The sequence below is a fragment of the Labeo rohita genome, chromosome 8 (genome assembly GCF_022985175.1).
Source record: "Labeo rohita strain BAU-BD-2019 chromosome 8, IGBB_LRoh.1.0, whole genome shotgun sequence".
NCBI classification, from domain to species: domain Eukaryota; kingdom Metazoa; phylum Chordata; class Actinopteri; order Cypriniformes; family Cyprinidae; genus Labeo; species Labeo rohita.
Window position 1 is genome coordinate 36,044,399 of NC_066876.1, and position 14,204 is coordinate 36,058,602.

Genomic DNA, 14,204 nt, shown 5'->3' on the forward strand with positions numbered 1-14,204 from the left:
GCAATAAAAGGTTTCTTTAAAACAGTGATCAGTTACAGAAAATTATATACATATCATATTTAAGCTAAATTTATTTATTTATTTTTTGGTGCCAAGTTCAGTCATATTACCTCATTGTAGAAATTGCATTTCTTGTGTTTGCATTGCTCTGCGTGTGCAATAAACCTGACTTTGCTTGCGTTTGCATGCATAAAAATAACGAAGATATTTATAATGAATCCGAAGCAAAAAAAAAAAAAAAAATATTGGCAAAGAAACTTTTACTTGCAAGGCATTTAACTTTTTGGTTTGATCCAAAGAACACAGCCAAATCAGAATGGATTGAAAAAATGTATTTTATATATTAATAAATACGTATGTGGTATTAAAAACAAATCTTCTATTTTCACATAAAATCACATAAAATCTATAGAAAGACAGAAGATTTTTTTGAGCATGCAAGTCAGCATATTAGAATGATTTCTAAAGGACCATGTGACACTGAAGACTGTAGTAATGATGCTGAAAATTCAGCTTTGGATCACAGAAATAAATTTCATTTAAAATATATTCAAATAGAAAACAGCTATTTTAAACTGTACTAATATTTCACAATATTACAGTACTTTTAACAAATAAATGCAGCCACTTTTCTTCCAAAATATTTAAAAAAAAATCTCAATTTATCAAGACTTTTGACATATGCATTACACGTGTGTTTAAACATGTAGATGAAGAGTTTAACTGAGTGAGCATATAAAGTGTAGCTGCAATAAGGTAAGTGATTAAACAAGTGAAAAAAATGCAGCAAGTGCACTAAACAACACGTGATGCATGTTTTATGCATTTAATAATGCAGAAAGTCACAGCCTCTTGACTTCACCTTTTATACAATTTTAAAAGACTTCGACTATTTTGGGGCATTGAGGTGAATTGCTGAACATCCCAACGTCCCAACGTCCTCCTTCAACTTCATTGATTTTCCAAGGGGAGGGTGCCGCTCCTGCCTCGTTGACAAAGTAAGCCGGCGTATAAATACAGAACGACAGAACTCATTCCCTCACCACACCATCTATTCACAAGCACCATTCACTATGGACATGATAGTGACCTCGTCCCGCAGAAGGGGTCTGGAGACACGGACTATCCGCCAGCCGTCCTCCACTATGCGCTCGTGGGCTAAAACCAGCCCCCTGTCTTTCAAAAGATCCACAAATGTGGCCGCATCCAGGGCTGCCTACAGCCCCGCCGTGCTCGCGTCTCCGGAAGGCTTCGAGCTGAGCGCAGCGCTCAATGGAGACCCGGTGCGCAGTAACGAGAAGGAGCAGCTCCAGGGGCTCAACGACCGCTTCGCCAGCTACATCGACAAGGTTCGCTTCCTCGAGGACCAAAACAAGCAGCTGGAGGCTGAGATCCAAGCGCTAAAGCAGCAGAACCTGTCGCAGTCCCTGCAAAGCGATGCGTACGACCGCGAGCTCCAAGACTTGCGCTGCGCCCTGGAGCAGCTCCACAAGGAGAAGGCGCAGATGATGCTCGACACAGACCACATGGATGAGGATCTGCAGCGGATCCGAGAGCGCTACGAAGATGAAGCCAGGCTCAGAGAGCACATGGAGGCTGCGATCCGGGGCATGAAGAAAGACAAGGACGACTCGCTTCTGATGAAGCTGGAGTTGGAAAGGAAAGTCCAGGCGCTGGTGGACGAAATGGACTTCTTGCGGCAGAACCACGAGGAGGAGATCAGCGAGCTTCTGGCTCAGCTTCAAGCCGCGCAGGTGCCGGTGGTGGAGATGAGGGACCTCCAGAAGACCGACATCACCTCCGCGCTCCGGGAGATCCGCGCACAACTGGACGGGCTCTCCTCCAAGAACCTCCAGCAGGCTGAAGAGGTGTTCAAGTGCCGCTATGCCATGCTGACGGACGCCGCGGAACACAACAAGGATGCTATAAAGTCCATACGGGACGAGATCGCAGACTACCGCCGTCAGATCCAAGCCAAGAACATTGAACTCGAGGCTCTTCGTGGCACCAAAGATTCATTGGAAAGGCAGCTGCATGATATCGAAGACCGCCACAACACCGACGTTGGCAGTTATCAGGTCAGTTTACTAAACAAAAGCTGATACATTATAAGTTTAATTTAAAATATTGAATGCAGTAACATTAAACTAACTAAAAACACGTAATTACTATGTATTTTATGCACAGTTTTTGTTAAAATGTAATATATATATATCGAAAGAATTCAAATGTGCTGTCGTTGTTTTATGATTTGCATCAGATCTGAAAAACAAAATCAAAACAAATCCTGCTGCACTAGCAGTATTATGTAAATGTAAACACTGCGCCGTTGCGCGTTGCGCAAACGACTTAAAAATGGCTTTCTGATGCGTTTACGCAGTTTAACGATGTTTTGTTCGTAGCCCGTGTTTACTTGCTGATTCTAACGTCCTAAATAGAGGCTACACACAGAATGGCCCAAAAAAGCTGCATACTCGGTCTTGAAACGCAGCCATTATTTCACAGGTGGTTTGCGCACTGCGTGCGTAATCATGCGCAACGAGCAATGCGCACACTTACGTTTTACTAGCACTGCAGGATTTCGTTTTAGTGGCCTACTGGGTTAGTCTGAGCCAGATTTGGTATAATTTATTAAACAAGTCCTAAAACGGATGTGGGGTGCTACACTGGGTACTAAGAGAACATTGAACCCTAAATAAGAATTTAGTTGTTTATTGCAAGTTGCTTCATAAAAACTTTTTTGTTGAATCTAATGTAGTTGTAAATAAATGTATCGCATCTGCTTCAACAGGAAATGATTCACCAGTTGGAAAATGATCTGAAGGGAACAAAATGGGAAATGGCTCGTCATCTTCGGGAATATCAGGATCTGCTTAATGTCAAGATGGCACTTGATGCTGAAATAGCTGCTTACAGGTAGAGTTGTGCACCTTTTTGCTCTTCTGCGTGCCATTTGTTTGATTACTGACAACGTTTTCTCTCTCAAATGTAGGAAACTCCTGGAGGGCGAGGAGACGCGCTTCCGTACCGTCTCTGGAAGTATTTCAGGCCCTGTGTTTGCCTACAGCCAGCCTAAAACCTCTAAGGTCAAGCATAAAATAGTGGAGGAGATCATTGAAGAGACCAAAGGAGAGAGCGACCTCGATGATGATCTGGCAGAGGTTGCTAAAGAAGTAGCAGAAGAAGCTGCTGAGGGTGAGGAGGAGGAAAAGGAAGAAGAGGAGGAAAAGGAAGAAGAGATCGTTGCCGCAAGTCAGGCCGAAGTGACTTCTGCTGCTCCTGAGGCCGAAGAAGAGGAAGAGGCAGAGGCAGAAGGAGGAGATGAGGAAGAAACTGCTGAAGAGGGAGAAGAGGGAGAAGCCGCTGAGGAGGAGGAGAAAGAAGGAGAAGAGGAAGCAGAAGAGGGAGGAGAAGCGGAAGAAGCCGAGGAGGAAGAGGAACAACGAGTGGAAGTGATTGAGGAGACAGAACTGAGCGGTGAAAAATCTCCAACAGCCGAGAAAGAAGGCAGTGAGAAAGAAGAAAGTGAGAAAGAAGGAAGTGAGAAAGACGGCAGTGAGAAAGACGCAGAGGTAAAGGAAGAGAAGGAGGAGGAAGGTGGTGAAGAACAAGAGGCGGAAAGCAAAGAAGAAACCAAAGATGATGAGGAGGAGAAAGAAGAAGCTGATGAAAAAGCCGACGAGAAAGAGGAGACCAAATCCGAAGGAGATGAAGAAAAGAAAGACGAGTCTGGAGGAGAGGAAACTAAGGCTGAATCAGAGAAGAGCGACAAAAAGAGCGATTCAGAAGACGAGAAGAAATCACCAGAAAAGGAAAAACCAGAAAGCCCAGTAGAAGAAAAGCAGGAAGAAAAAGAAGACGAAAAAGAAGAAGAAGTTGTTCCCAACGGAGACCAGAAGAGCCCGGCCAAAGAAGAAGCCAGTCCGAAAGAAGAGGTCCAAACCAGAACAGTGGAAACCATCACCAATGGAGACAAGGAGAGCAAACCTGACACAGATAAAGAGAAGAAACCAGAGGAAAAGCCTCAGGAGAAAAAGAAAGTCACTAAGAAGGTGGAGAAGGTCAGTCCACAAGCAAAGGAAATCAAAGGAAAAGACTGATGCAAATGACTTTGGCAGGGAATTAGTTATAACCAATTGTTAGAAATAATTCTATTTGATGCAAATGGCGTTTGATTCAGCTAGCAAAAATTATTGCATGCGTGGTAATGATTGACTTGCATGTGTGGTCTGGAGGGACGTACAGTACTGAGCCATGCTGAGCCGTCGCGTCTGAAACAGAAACTATTGCGCCTTCGAATTAAAGTGCAAGTACATTTATGCTGCTAATGATGAGAGATTTACAGTCATGTCAAGTTCTTCAGCAGTTGTTTGGCAATAATGGTGCTATAATATCATCATTCGCAGGCGCAAACTGAGCTGAAACTCCATTTCATTATTTAAAATTATATGATGTCTTTCTAGTATACTTCTTGCCTTAAGACATAATGCACTGAATCAATGACAAGACTCGGTTTGTTAACATGAAACACAAGAGCTGTTAACAATGATACTGTGAAAGCTAAAGGTGCTGCTCTTTGCAATCTCACCTCAATCAATAAAAGCTCATCAAATCCTTACAAAACTCCCAGTGTGTTTGAATTTATGCTGCTGCACACTGCTGTCTAAAAGTTTGGGGTTGATTTTTGTGTTTTGGAAATAGTCTCTTCAAAGCTGCATTTATTGTTTAAAAAATAGTGTTCCTTGTCACATGATCCTTCAGAAATCACTCTATGCTGCTCAAGAAACATTTCTTATAAATGGTGAAAACAACAGGGTTATTAGGGTTAACTAAAACCATTACAAAAAATATTTGTTGAAATAAAACAAATGTTAACTAAAATAACAGAATACAAAAACATTTCAACTTATTTTATCTCAGCTATTGCCAAAGCAGTATTTCTTATTTTGGTTTAGTTTAACTAAGTTAAATAACTAAAGCTAAAGCCAATAAATAAAAGCCCAAAGAAAACCCTTAAAAATTACAAAAATACAAAAAAATTTACAATTAAAGATAAAACAGAAAATATAAAATAATATCTCATTTAAAATATGCTTAATTTTTTTGTGTAAACCATGCTTTTTCAACATTTACTTACTTTTTTTGAAATTAAAACAAGGTTTAAAAATGGCATTTACTTGAAATAGAAAATAACACTGTAACATTGTAAATGTCTTTACTGTCACTTTTGATCAATTTAATGCATCCTCACTGAATAAAAGTGCAAAGATTTAAAAAAAAAAACGAATAGCACAGATTATCACATCAAATCTATGTAACTCTGCATTTTTTGAAATATTTTAAGATATTATTTATTTCTGTGATGCAAAGCTGAATTTTCAGCATCATTACTCCAGTCTTCAGTGTCACATGATCCTTCAGAAATCATTCTAATATGCTGCTTACAAAACATTTCTTATAAAGGTTGAACAACATGGTTAATAAAGTAAACTAAAACTATTTATGTTGGAAAAAAAACAACAACTTATTTTATTTCAGCTATCGTCAAGGCAACATTTTAATTTTTGTTTAGTTTAACTTGAAGTAAAATATTTAAAGCTAAAACCAATAATTAAAAAAGAATAAAAATAGACAATAATTTGAAAAGCCACAAACTTACAATTAAAGTGAAAACAGAAAATATAAAATAATATCCAACTTAAAATATAAACCATGCTTTTTCTGATTTAAAAAAGTTTTAAAATGCCATTTATTTGAAATAGAAATTTGCAACATTATAAATGTCTTTACTGTCACTTTTAATCAATTGAATGCATGCTTGCTGAATAAAAGTGTTAATTTCTCTTAATAAACATTTGCACTCCAAAGATTTTAAAACTGAATAGCACAGATTGCAGATTATCATAAAAAATCAACATAATATCCTCTTGGAAAAGTGACACATAACCAGGGTTGCCAGGTTCTCACAAAACCCCCGCCCAACTGCTCCTCAAAACTAGCCTAAACGCATTTTGACAATGGCTCCCCAGTAAAAATAACGTCCAGGCGGGTAAAATACAATACAATACAATTTTGGCAGGGTTGCCTTAGTAAAATGTGCATTTCAGGGGCTATATATCACGGACATGAAAAACAACCCACAGCAACCATAGCAATGGCGGCAACAGAAAACTGCAGACTTGGCAACACTGCATATAACCCTAAATATATATGTATGTTAAATGCTTCCTGCATAATAAAGATCTTAAGATTACAAGTTTTTAAAAAGGTTATCCGTCCATTGGAAGATAAAGTCCTCTACACGTAAACTAAGATTAATAGTAGGCAATAAAACCTTCCTTTTTTCTACATGGGCAAATGCAAGGAATATCAGCTAGACCGAAATAGTGAAGCATGACTGATCTCACAAACGTTTCATCACGGCATGGACATTAATCACATTTTTCTTCTCAAACGAGACCACTCTCTATCCCCCTCCATTAGTGTGACTAGACATCAGCGTGTAGCTCTCAATTAGGATAATGGAGAACATGTGCTGCACTGGCTTGTTAGAGCTTGAGCCAAGAGCTCTGGGTCATCAGGTAACTGAATTTGTCACTGAGGGAGCAGTAATTGGATTTGCATGCTTAAAAACACTAATTCTGCAATGCAAACGTTAAATCAATACAGATTTGTGCTGATCTCTGGGTTTGGTTTGGGACCACAACTGGGGTGATACACTTAGTGCACAGATGAACTCTAATAGAGTTTAAACCTACAGTTTTAACAGTTCAGATTTTAACCACTATGCAACACTCACCTCATGTATACATGCATGGATGTGTGAATCACTGTGCTGTTGTTAAAGTGCTGATTGTGCACAAAATGGTCACATGACATCACTCTAGTGAATCACTTTAGCTGAGCTCTGGGTTTCTTGCATTATATTGATTACAGCTGTCATGAATAAATAATCAATGCACAGAGCTGTACTGGAGTTGATGGCTGCATACTAACAGATTTAGTGGGTTGTATTGTACCTGATTGAGAACAGGGGCCGTGCTTGGAATAGTACTATCTCTGCAGTATGCAATATATATTGTGTGCAGTATGCACATTTTCTGTATGCCTTAAATACATGGATTACCTAAAATTTGCAGGAAACAACAGACCACACTATGTGGGACATCCTATACCACAATGCATTGCACTCAACCTTTCATTTCCAGCATTACGAATGAACAGGAAGCAATTTTTCAGAATTTAAAGCAATAGTTTATCCTAAAATGAAAATTTTACTTGAAATAGATTTGGAGAAATGTAGCATTGCATCACTTGCTCAATAGTTCCAGTGGTCCCTCTACAGTCAATGGGTGCCGTCAGAATGAGAGTCCAAACAGCTGATAAAAACATCATGATAATTCACAAGTAATCCACACCACTCCAGTTCATCAATTATCATCTTGTAAAGTGAAAAAATGCAAGTTTGTAAGAAAAAAAAATCCATTGTTAAGATGTTTTAATGTAAAACCTTTGCTTAATAACACTTCCGCTAGTGAAAAGTCCATCTCTTCTTGTTCTCTCACATCAAAATTCACTGACATATTTGTTTAGGACTGTTTTCAATTGTAAACTGTGTTTGATCTGTGCATATTTCTCTCCTGATTCAGACAAGGTGACTTTTTTACTGGAGAAAGTGATATTATAGTTAGAAGGTAACAAACATGTAGCTTTTGATTTCACAAGATGTTAACTGATGGACTGGAGTGGTGTGGATTACTGTGGATTATTGTGATGTTTTTATCAGCTGTTTGGACTCTCATTCTGAAGGCACCCATTCACTGCAGAGGATCCGTTGGTGAGCAAGGGATATAATGCTACATTTCTCCAAATCTGTTCCCATAAAGAAACAAACCCATCTATATCTGGGATGGCCACTCTTTCTCCTCTTTTCAGCAATTTTTACATTTTTGTTGACCAATTACTTTTCACACAATTTAACAAAAAATGCAAAGCAACCAGTAATAAGATGCCACTTGCTGAATTATGCATGTCACATAGCATATAGTGTATACTGCACACAGTTAACAACAACAGAGTAACATACCAAGTTAAGGAGGTTTGTTAATTTTTTATTGGTAGGCAATCAGCCTTTCTTTGAGGATCTGGTCTAAGGCATTTTGAATACTAAGCACACTTGTGTTATCATAGGCAGTCGACAGTGTGATTAATGCTGAAGGCATACTGACACAATGCTCAAAGAATATCATTTGCATTTTAGTGAATAAAACGACAATTAAAACAACACAAAAAACCTGCAATTGCAACGTCCCTGCCAAGCGCAAACGTAAGGCATGTCTTCATGCAAAGGCTACTCTGGCTTGGGCCGATCTCTATGGTTGCATTTATAATTCTCGTTTTGCGTACATCGTGGTTTGCTTTTAATTTGAACTGAATCTGAAATCAGGCAGCAGGACACAGTGAAGTCGTTGTTAAGATGCCAGCATGTGTGAGATAAATGCACGAGGTTTGAACACCTCCAGATAGCACCAGGGTGTTTGGTCCGGTGTGTTTACTTCTCTTTTGGCTTGGCTTTTTCATCTTTACTCTCTTTATCTTCTCCTTTTCCAGCATCTTCCTTCTCGGCCTCCTCCTCTTTTTCTTCAGCCTCACCCTCTTCACCCTCTCCTCCTTCCTCTTTTGCTTCCTCTGCCTCTTTTCCTTCTTCCTCTTCCTCTGCTTCTTTTCCTTCTTCCTCTTCCTGTTCTCCTCCTTCCTCACCTTCTTCCTCTCCTCCCTCTTCACCTCCTTCTTCACCTGTAAAAGAAACCAGTTACAAATATCACCACTGCAGTAGGGCTGGGTGCTACAACAATCATATTTCGCATTTTGATTACATTACATATGTTAAATACATGAGAAATCTAGTTATAATCAATTTTTTCACTAAATGAAGAAAAAAACTATTTTAATTTAGATATACAATATATAAAAAACTAATGATCCTCACCCTCTTCTTTTTCCTCTTCCTTTTTTTCTTCTTCCTCCTCCTCCTTCTCACCCTCTTCTTCTTCCTCGTCCTTCTCTCCCTCTTCCTCCTCTACCTCCTCCTTCTCAGCTTCTTCCTCCTCCTCTTCCTCCTCTGGACTTGCACCAGCCTCTTGAGCCTTGCTGGATTCGATGATCTCATCTGGTGTGGCAGAGTAGCTCATCAGTCTTGTTCCCAGAAGATAGGGGGCGCCAGAACTCAGACTGGCCTGCACAGAGAAAACGGGACGTCCGAAAGAAGGAGTGGCGGCGATGGAGGGAGAAAACACACTGGAGATACCGCCAATGCCGCCCACGTTGAATCGGGTTTCTTCTCCTTCCAGAAGCTTCCTGTTGGAATGCAAACAGACTTTGTATTTAAGGATGTAAAGAAATATTCAATAATGGGAGGGGTATTGTGCCAATTAATCAAATGTATTGTACCGATTGACTAATATGCTAACGATAATATTACTAACCTGTAAGCAGCAATCTCAATGTCCAAGGCCATTTTCACATTGAGAAGGTCCTGATATTCTTTGAGGTAACGGGCCATTTCACTCTTCATGGTCCTTAGCTCATTCTCCAAGTCACTGATGGTATCCTGTCCAGTCAAATGTATTAAAAAAAGTTTAGCTTTTTGTGTACAACAGTAGTGCAGTATATAGCTTTTGATTAATAAATGTAAATTAAGCATATGTAATTATCATTCTGACCTGTAGGGCGGCGATCTCTGAGCTCTGTTTCTCCTCGACCTCTTGCAGTTGGCGCTCAAGTGCTTGGTTCAAGCCCTGGCACGCGTCGATCTCCAGGTCACGAGCTTTCAGCAGGCGACGGTACTCTCCAGCCTCGTCTTTAGCGGAGCGGATGTTCTCCGTGTGTTTGGTCGTGTCTTCCGCCATGGTGCTCACCTTCCCACGGAACCACTCTTCCGCAGCGTGGATGTTTTGCTGCGCCAGGCGCTCGTACTGACCTCGGATGTCTCTGAGAGCTACCGAGAGGTCCGGTTTGGCCACTTCCATCTCAACGGACACCTGGGCGCTGTATTGGACTTGGGCTTGGAGCTCGGCGATTTCACTTTCGTGGAGCCTCTTGAGGAAGGCCAGCTCATCCAGAAGATTGTCAGCCCGTTTTTCGAGCTCAGCTCGGGCCAATGCAGCATTGTCCACCCCCTTCCTGGCATCCACCAGCCGTCTTTCGACTTCCTCACGGGCTAGGACTTCTTCTTCGTAGCGGCTCTGCAAGGCCTTGAGCGCCTCTTCCAGTCGGTCCCGCCTTTCTTGCGCCGCTTGGCGCTCCCTGCGGGCCTCGTCTACTGCTGCACGGAGCTCCCTCGCCTCTTGCTCGTACAGCCCCCTCAGACGGGAGGGTTCGCAGTGCCTCTGGCGCAACAAGAGCAGCTCTGCCTCCAGGGCACGGTTCTGTTGCTCCAGGCCATGCACGCGCTCAATGAAGCCGGCAAAGCGGTCATTAAGGTCCTGAAGTTGAGCCCTCTCCTGCGTCCGCACTGCTTTGAACTCAGAGCTCAGCTGAGTGGCTTGGCTCAGGTCCAGATCCGGTGATGCAGCAGAAAGATGCAGACCTGCAGTGGAGGAGAGAACCGAGGCACGGGATGGGGATGAATAGGTCGAGTAGACGGAGCGAGAGCGACTGCTTCCTCCGGTGAAGGGCGTCCCGCTGCGCACCACCACCCTTCTCCGCTGCACAGATGGGAGATAGGGGTTGTAACTCAAGGAGCTCATGTTTGCTAAAGAGAGAAGAGAGCAGAGACGGTTTCCGCAGTGCTGCTGCTGCTGTGGAGAGAGGTCTGCGAGGATGCAGTGGCACCGGCAGGGCTTTTATAGCAGGCGGCGAGACTCTGACGCAGAGCTTTTTACTGACAGCATGAATCGATTATCTTCCAGTCCGGGCTGGGATGGGTTCTCGGAGAGTGGAGGAGGAAATTACAGAAATGGATTGGCAATGCAATGCAAGAAAGACAGAGAGAGTGAGCACAGCAAAAAGGGCAATGAGGACAAAGATTTCAAAAGCTTGTAGAGGAAAAAACTATTCATCATGTATGGATTCACTGTATAGCTCTATCAGGGGATACAGGCCACACGGAGCTGTTAAAACAAAATCCTTTTGTATTAGTTTCTAGCAGTTTTAGGCTTTACTGACTGTAGAACTGAAATGAAAAATATGCATAGTATTTTCACCTTCATAAAAAGGAAGCTGTAAAGGAAAGTGTTTTTAATGTCTGTGCAATTGTGTATATTCAGATGCACAGTCTTTTGAAATCTCTCAGTCACCAGGGGCCCTAAAGGCAAATCTTACTACAGACTGCATATAAACATTAACAGAAGTACTAACACAAGTAAATGCTTCTCTCTAGTGGCGGTTGAAGGTATTGTGAAATAATATCACATTTAAATTACTGTGAAACAATGCAGAGTCATTGAAAGAGTCATCTGAAAACTGCAGTTGGAATCAACAATATTGTGTAACAGAAAAGGTGCTGTATGTAATTTTATGTAAAATTTATGTGAAATTACTACAATAAAGCATAAAAATGCCATAATATGTTTGCAGATATTTAGGAAATTTGTGAATATTTCAAAATTCCAAATAGAAGAAGTAAGCTTCACTATGCTCACTATACTAATTATACATAAAACCAACAAATAAAATAATGAAATTTAAGATATTGCTATTTCACAGTATCTTAAATGTACAAACAAAGAGCATAAATATTCAGAAAATGAATAAATATACTCTTGTGTTTATACAAAATATTACAATTACTTCAGATATAATACTGGTGTTAAGTAAAATAGTTCTTTTAAATTAACGTCTATCCCAAAAGTGCTTGCCTGTGAAAAGCTGACGAAATTACTTCCTTGAAGTGACCACTGCATGTTTCCTTCACTAACAGACTTCTGGAAGGGCCCTTTGTGAAGAGATTCAGTTGTTTACTTTCGTTTGGAAGATCCCTACAAATGGCGTCCATTCCTATAGTGCCTTTCAAAAACACACACACACACACACACAAAAAAAAACATTTTGAAATGTGCATTCTTTGTCAGAATGTCTGTTTTGTTTTGGTGTGAGTGATTCTTCAACATCCGAGGCTTGGATCATGATCATGGCTGAACAATCTCAGGCTTACTGGATTCCAGTTGATGGATCCAGTCCAACTTTTTTTGGTACCATGATGCTGATCATCGACTTTCTCTGTCAACTCAGGCTTTGATCCTGAGTTTATGGAGCATGTGCACATGAAAGTGTGACATCAGTAATGAACAGCCAATTACATGCCTTGAAACTGCAATTCACTTCTCATGAGATAGTCAGTGCGATCACTGCCAAAGATTAAAAGACTGAAAAATGTGACCCTGGACCACAAAACCAGTCAAGGGTCATTTTTAAAACTGAGATTTATACATCTGAATAAATCAGCTTTCAGTTACGATAGGACAATATTTGGCTGAGACACAACTATTTGAAAATCTGGAATCTGAGGGTGCAAAATAATCAAAATATTGAGAAAATTACCTTTAAAGTTGTTCAAATGAAGTTCTTTGCAATGCATATTACTAATCAAAAATTAAGTTTTGGTAAATTTACGGTAGGAAATTGACAAAATATCTTCATGGAACAGATTTACTTAATATCCTTATGATTTTTGGCACAAAAGAAGAATTGATAATTTTGACCCATACAGTATTGTTGGCTATTGCTTAAGTGCTACTTAAGACTGCTTTTGTGGTCCAGGGTCACAAATATAAGAATTTAAGAACATTTACACAGCAAGATGAAACAATCTATCCATAAAAGAGGACAACTTAAAGAAAACATTTTGCCATTTCAGCGCAAGTGAAAGTTAGTTGTTAAAAAAAAAAACTCAAAAATCTAAGCTCATATGTAATCATGTTTAAAGCTGTTGATTCTAAAACTTATATTGCGGATTATCTTTATATATTTATATTGATTTAAAATAAATGCTTAACAATTATTAAACTAAACTGACTTGTGTAGTGGATTAATGGTATAATGATTATAATAATGATATAATAAATAATCTTCTCTAGAAGACAATTTTATCTTTAAAAATTTAATTTGGAGCAAGAGAAACTGGGGGAGTGACTTGTGTCAGAGATGTGTCACTTTGCTTAAAGCTGATTGGTCAAATCTAAGTTTGAGAGCTCTAAACCAGAACATAACCTGCCCCACAGCAGTTACTATGGCGATAAATGCCTCTAAAAGCCAAACCACTTTCATGGTACCTAAAATCCAGAGTTGGCACAAACTAAACTGAAACTTACCTGGGTAGCTGGCTAAACCAGCTTCATGGTACAGGCCCCAGAGTCACTCATCCTAAAGGAAATATAAAGAAGCCTTAAACTCTGATAATATTTTGGAAGCACTGTGTTTTAACTACACAAACAGCACTTAAAATCAGTTTGAAGGAAGCCACAGAATGTAACTCCTTTCTGTGGTGCAAAATGAATTCATTGCCACCCCTGAGCGTAAAGCAAAACGTGAGCCTTTTCTGTGGCAGCCCCATGTCTTTGGAATAGTCTCCCATTGCACATTAGATCATGTGACTCATTAGACTGTTTTAAATCAGTGTTGAAAACACACCTTCGCTCTGTGGCATAGTTGCCCCTAGCTTTTGGGACATTAAACAGTGATGGATATTGTGTATTGTGTCTGTTTGGGTCATTTTTAGACACGTAAAGCACTTTGGTCAACTGGTGTTGTTTTAAATGTGCTATGTAAATAAATGTTGATTGATTGATTGATTGATTGATCAGTGAGTACTCCTATTTATGCATTTATCTGCACTTCTTGACACTAGAAATGTTTCAAAATCCAAAAATGCACAGGAAGCGATTCGCAAATGAATGCTAGGCAGAGTTGTGTTTGTGACATAAAAACACAGGAAGGCTTGTGATGCTTAAAAAGGGATGACATTCTTTTATAAGGTAAGCTTTTTTTTTAATTATCATGGGCTATAGTAAATAAAAAAAAAAAAAAAAAAAACAAGTAGACCTTTTAATATAAAACTAATAGTATAAACATTTGGTTCAAATACATTTTGTTAGGCTATAAATATGTGGCTATGCTGCAGCTTAAAGCTCTTGATTTTCGTCCTTTTCCATCTCTCCAATCTTATTCTGCTCGCAGGTGATTGGAGATAAGTGGAGTGTCAAGTC

General features: G+C 40.0%; 2 protein-coding genes across 3 annotated transcripts; one reads left to right on the plus strand and one right to left on the minus strand.

Annotated features, from left to right (window-relative positions):
- Window positions 1-837: 837 nt before the first annotated feature.
- Window positions 838-4,633, plus strand: nefmb (neurofilament medium chain b). Its single transcript, XM_051117140.1, has 3 exons — window positions 838-2,078; window positions 2,792-2,916; window positions 2,993-4,633. Exons 1-3 carry the CDS (start codon window positions 1,074-1,076, stop codon window positions 4,098-4,100), a joined length of 2,238 nt encoding a protein of 745 aa, XP_050973097.1. The 5' UTR covers window positions 838-1,073; the 3' UTR covers window positions 4,101-4,633.
- Window positions 4,634-8,090: 3,457 nt separating this feature from the next.
- Window positions 8,091-11,521, minus strand: neflb (neurofilament light chain b). Of its 2 annotated transcripts, XM_051117142.1 has the most exons (5): window positions 9,723-11,521; window positions 9,486-9,610; window positions 9,084-9,357; window positions 8,990-9,032; window positions 8,091-8,796 (listed from the first exon to the last, which is right to left on the minus strand). In XM_051117142.1, exons 1-5 carry the CDS (start codon window positions 10,746-10,748, stop codon window positions 8,552-8,554), a joined length of 1,713 nt encoding a protein of 570 aa, XP_050973099.1. In that variant the 5' UTR covers window positions 10,749-11,521; the 3' UTR covers window positions 8,091-8,551. The 2 variants fall into 2 exon arrangements, with proteins under 2 accessions (XP_050973099.1, XP_050973098.1); XM_051117141.1 differs by having other exon boundaries at window positions 8,990-9,357; window positions 9,723-11,520.
- Window positions 11,522-14,204: the final 2,683 nt, after the last annotated feature.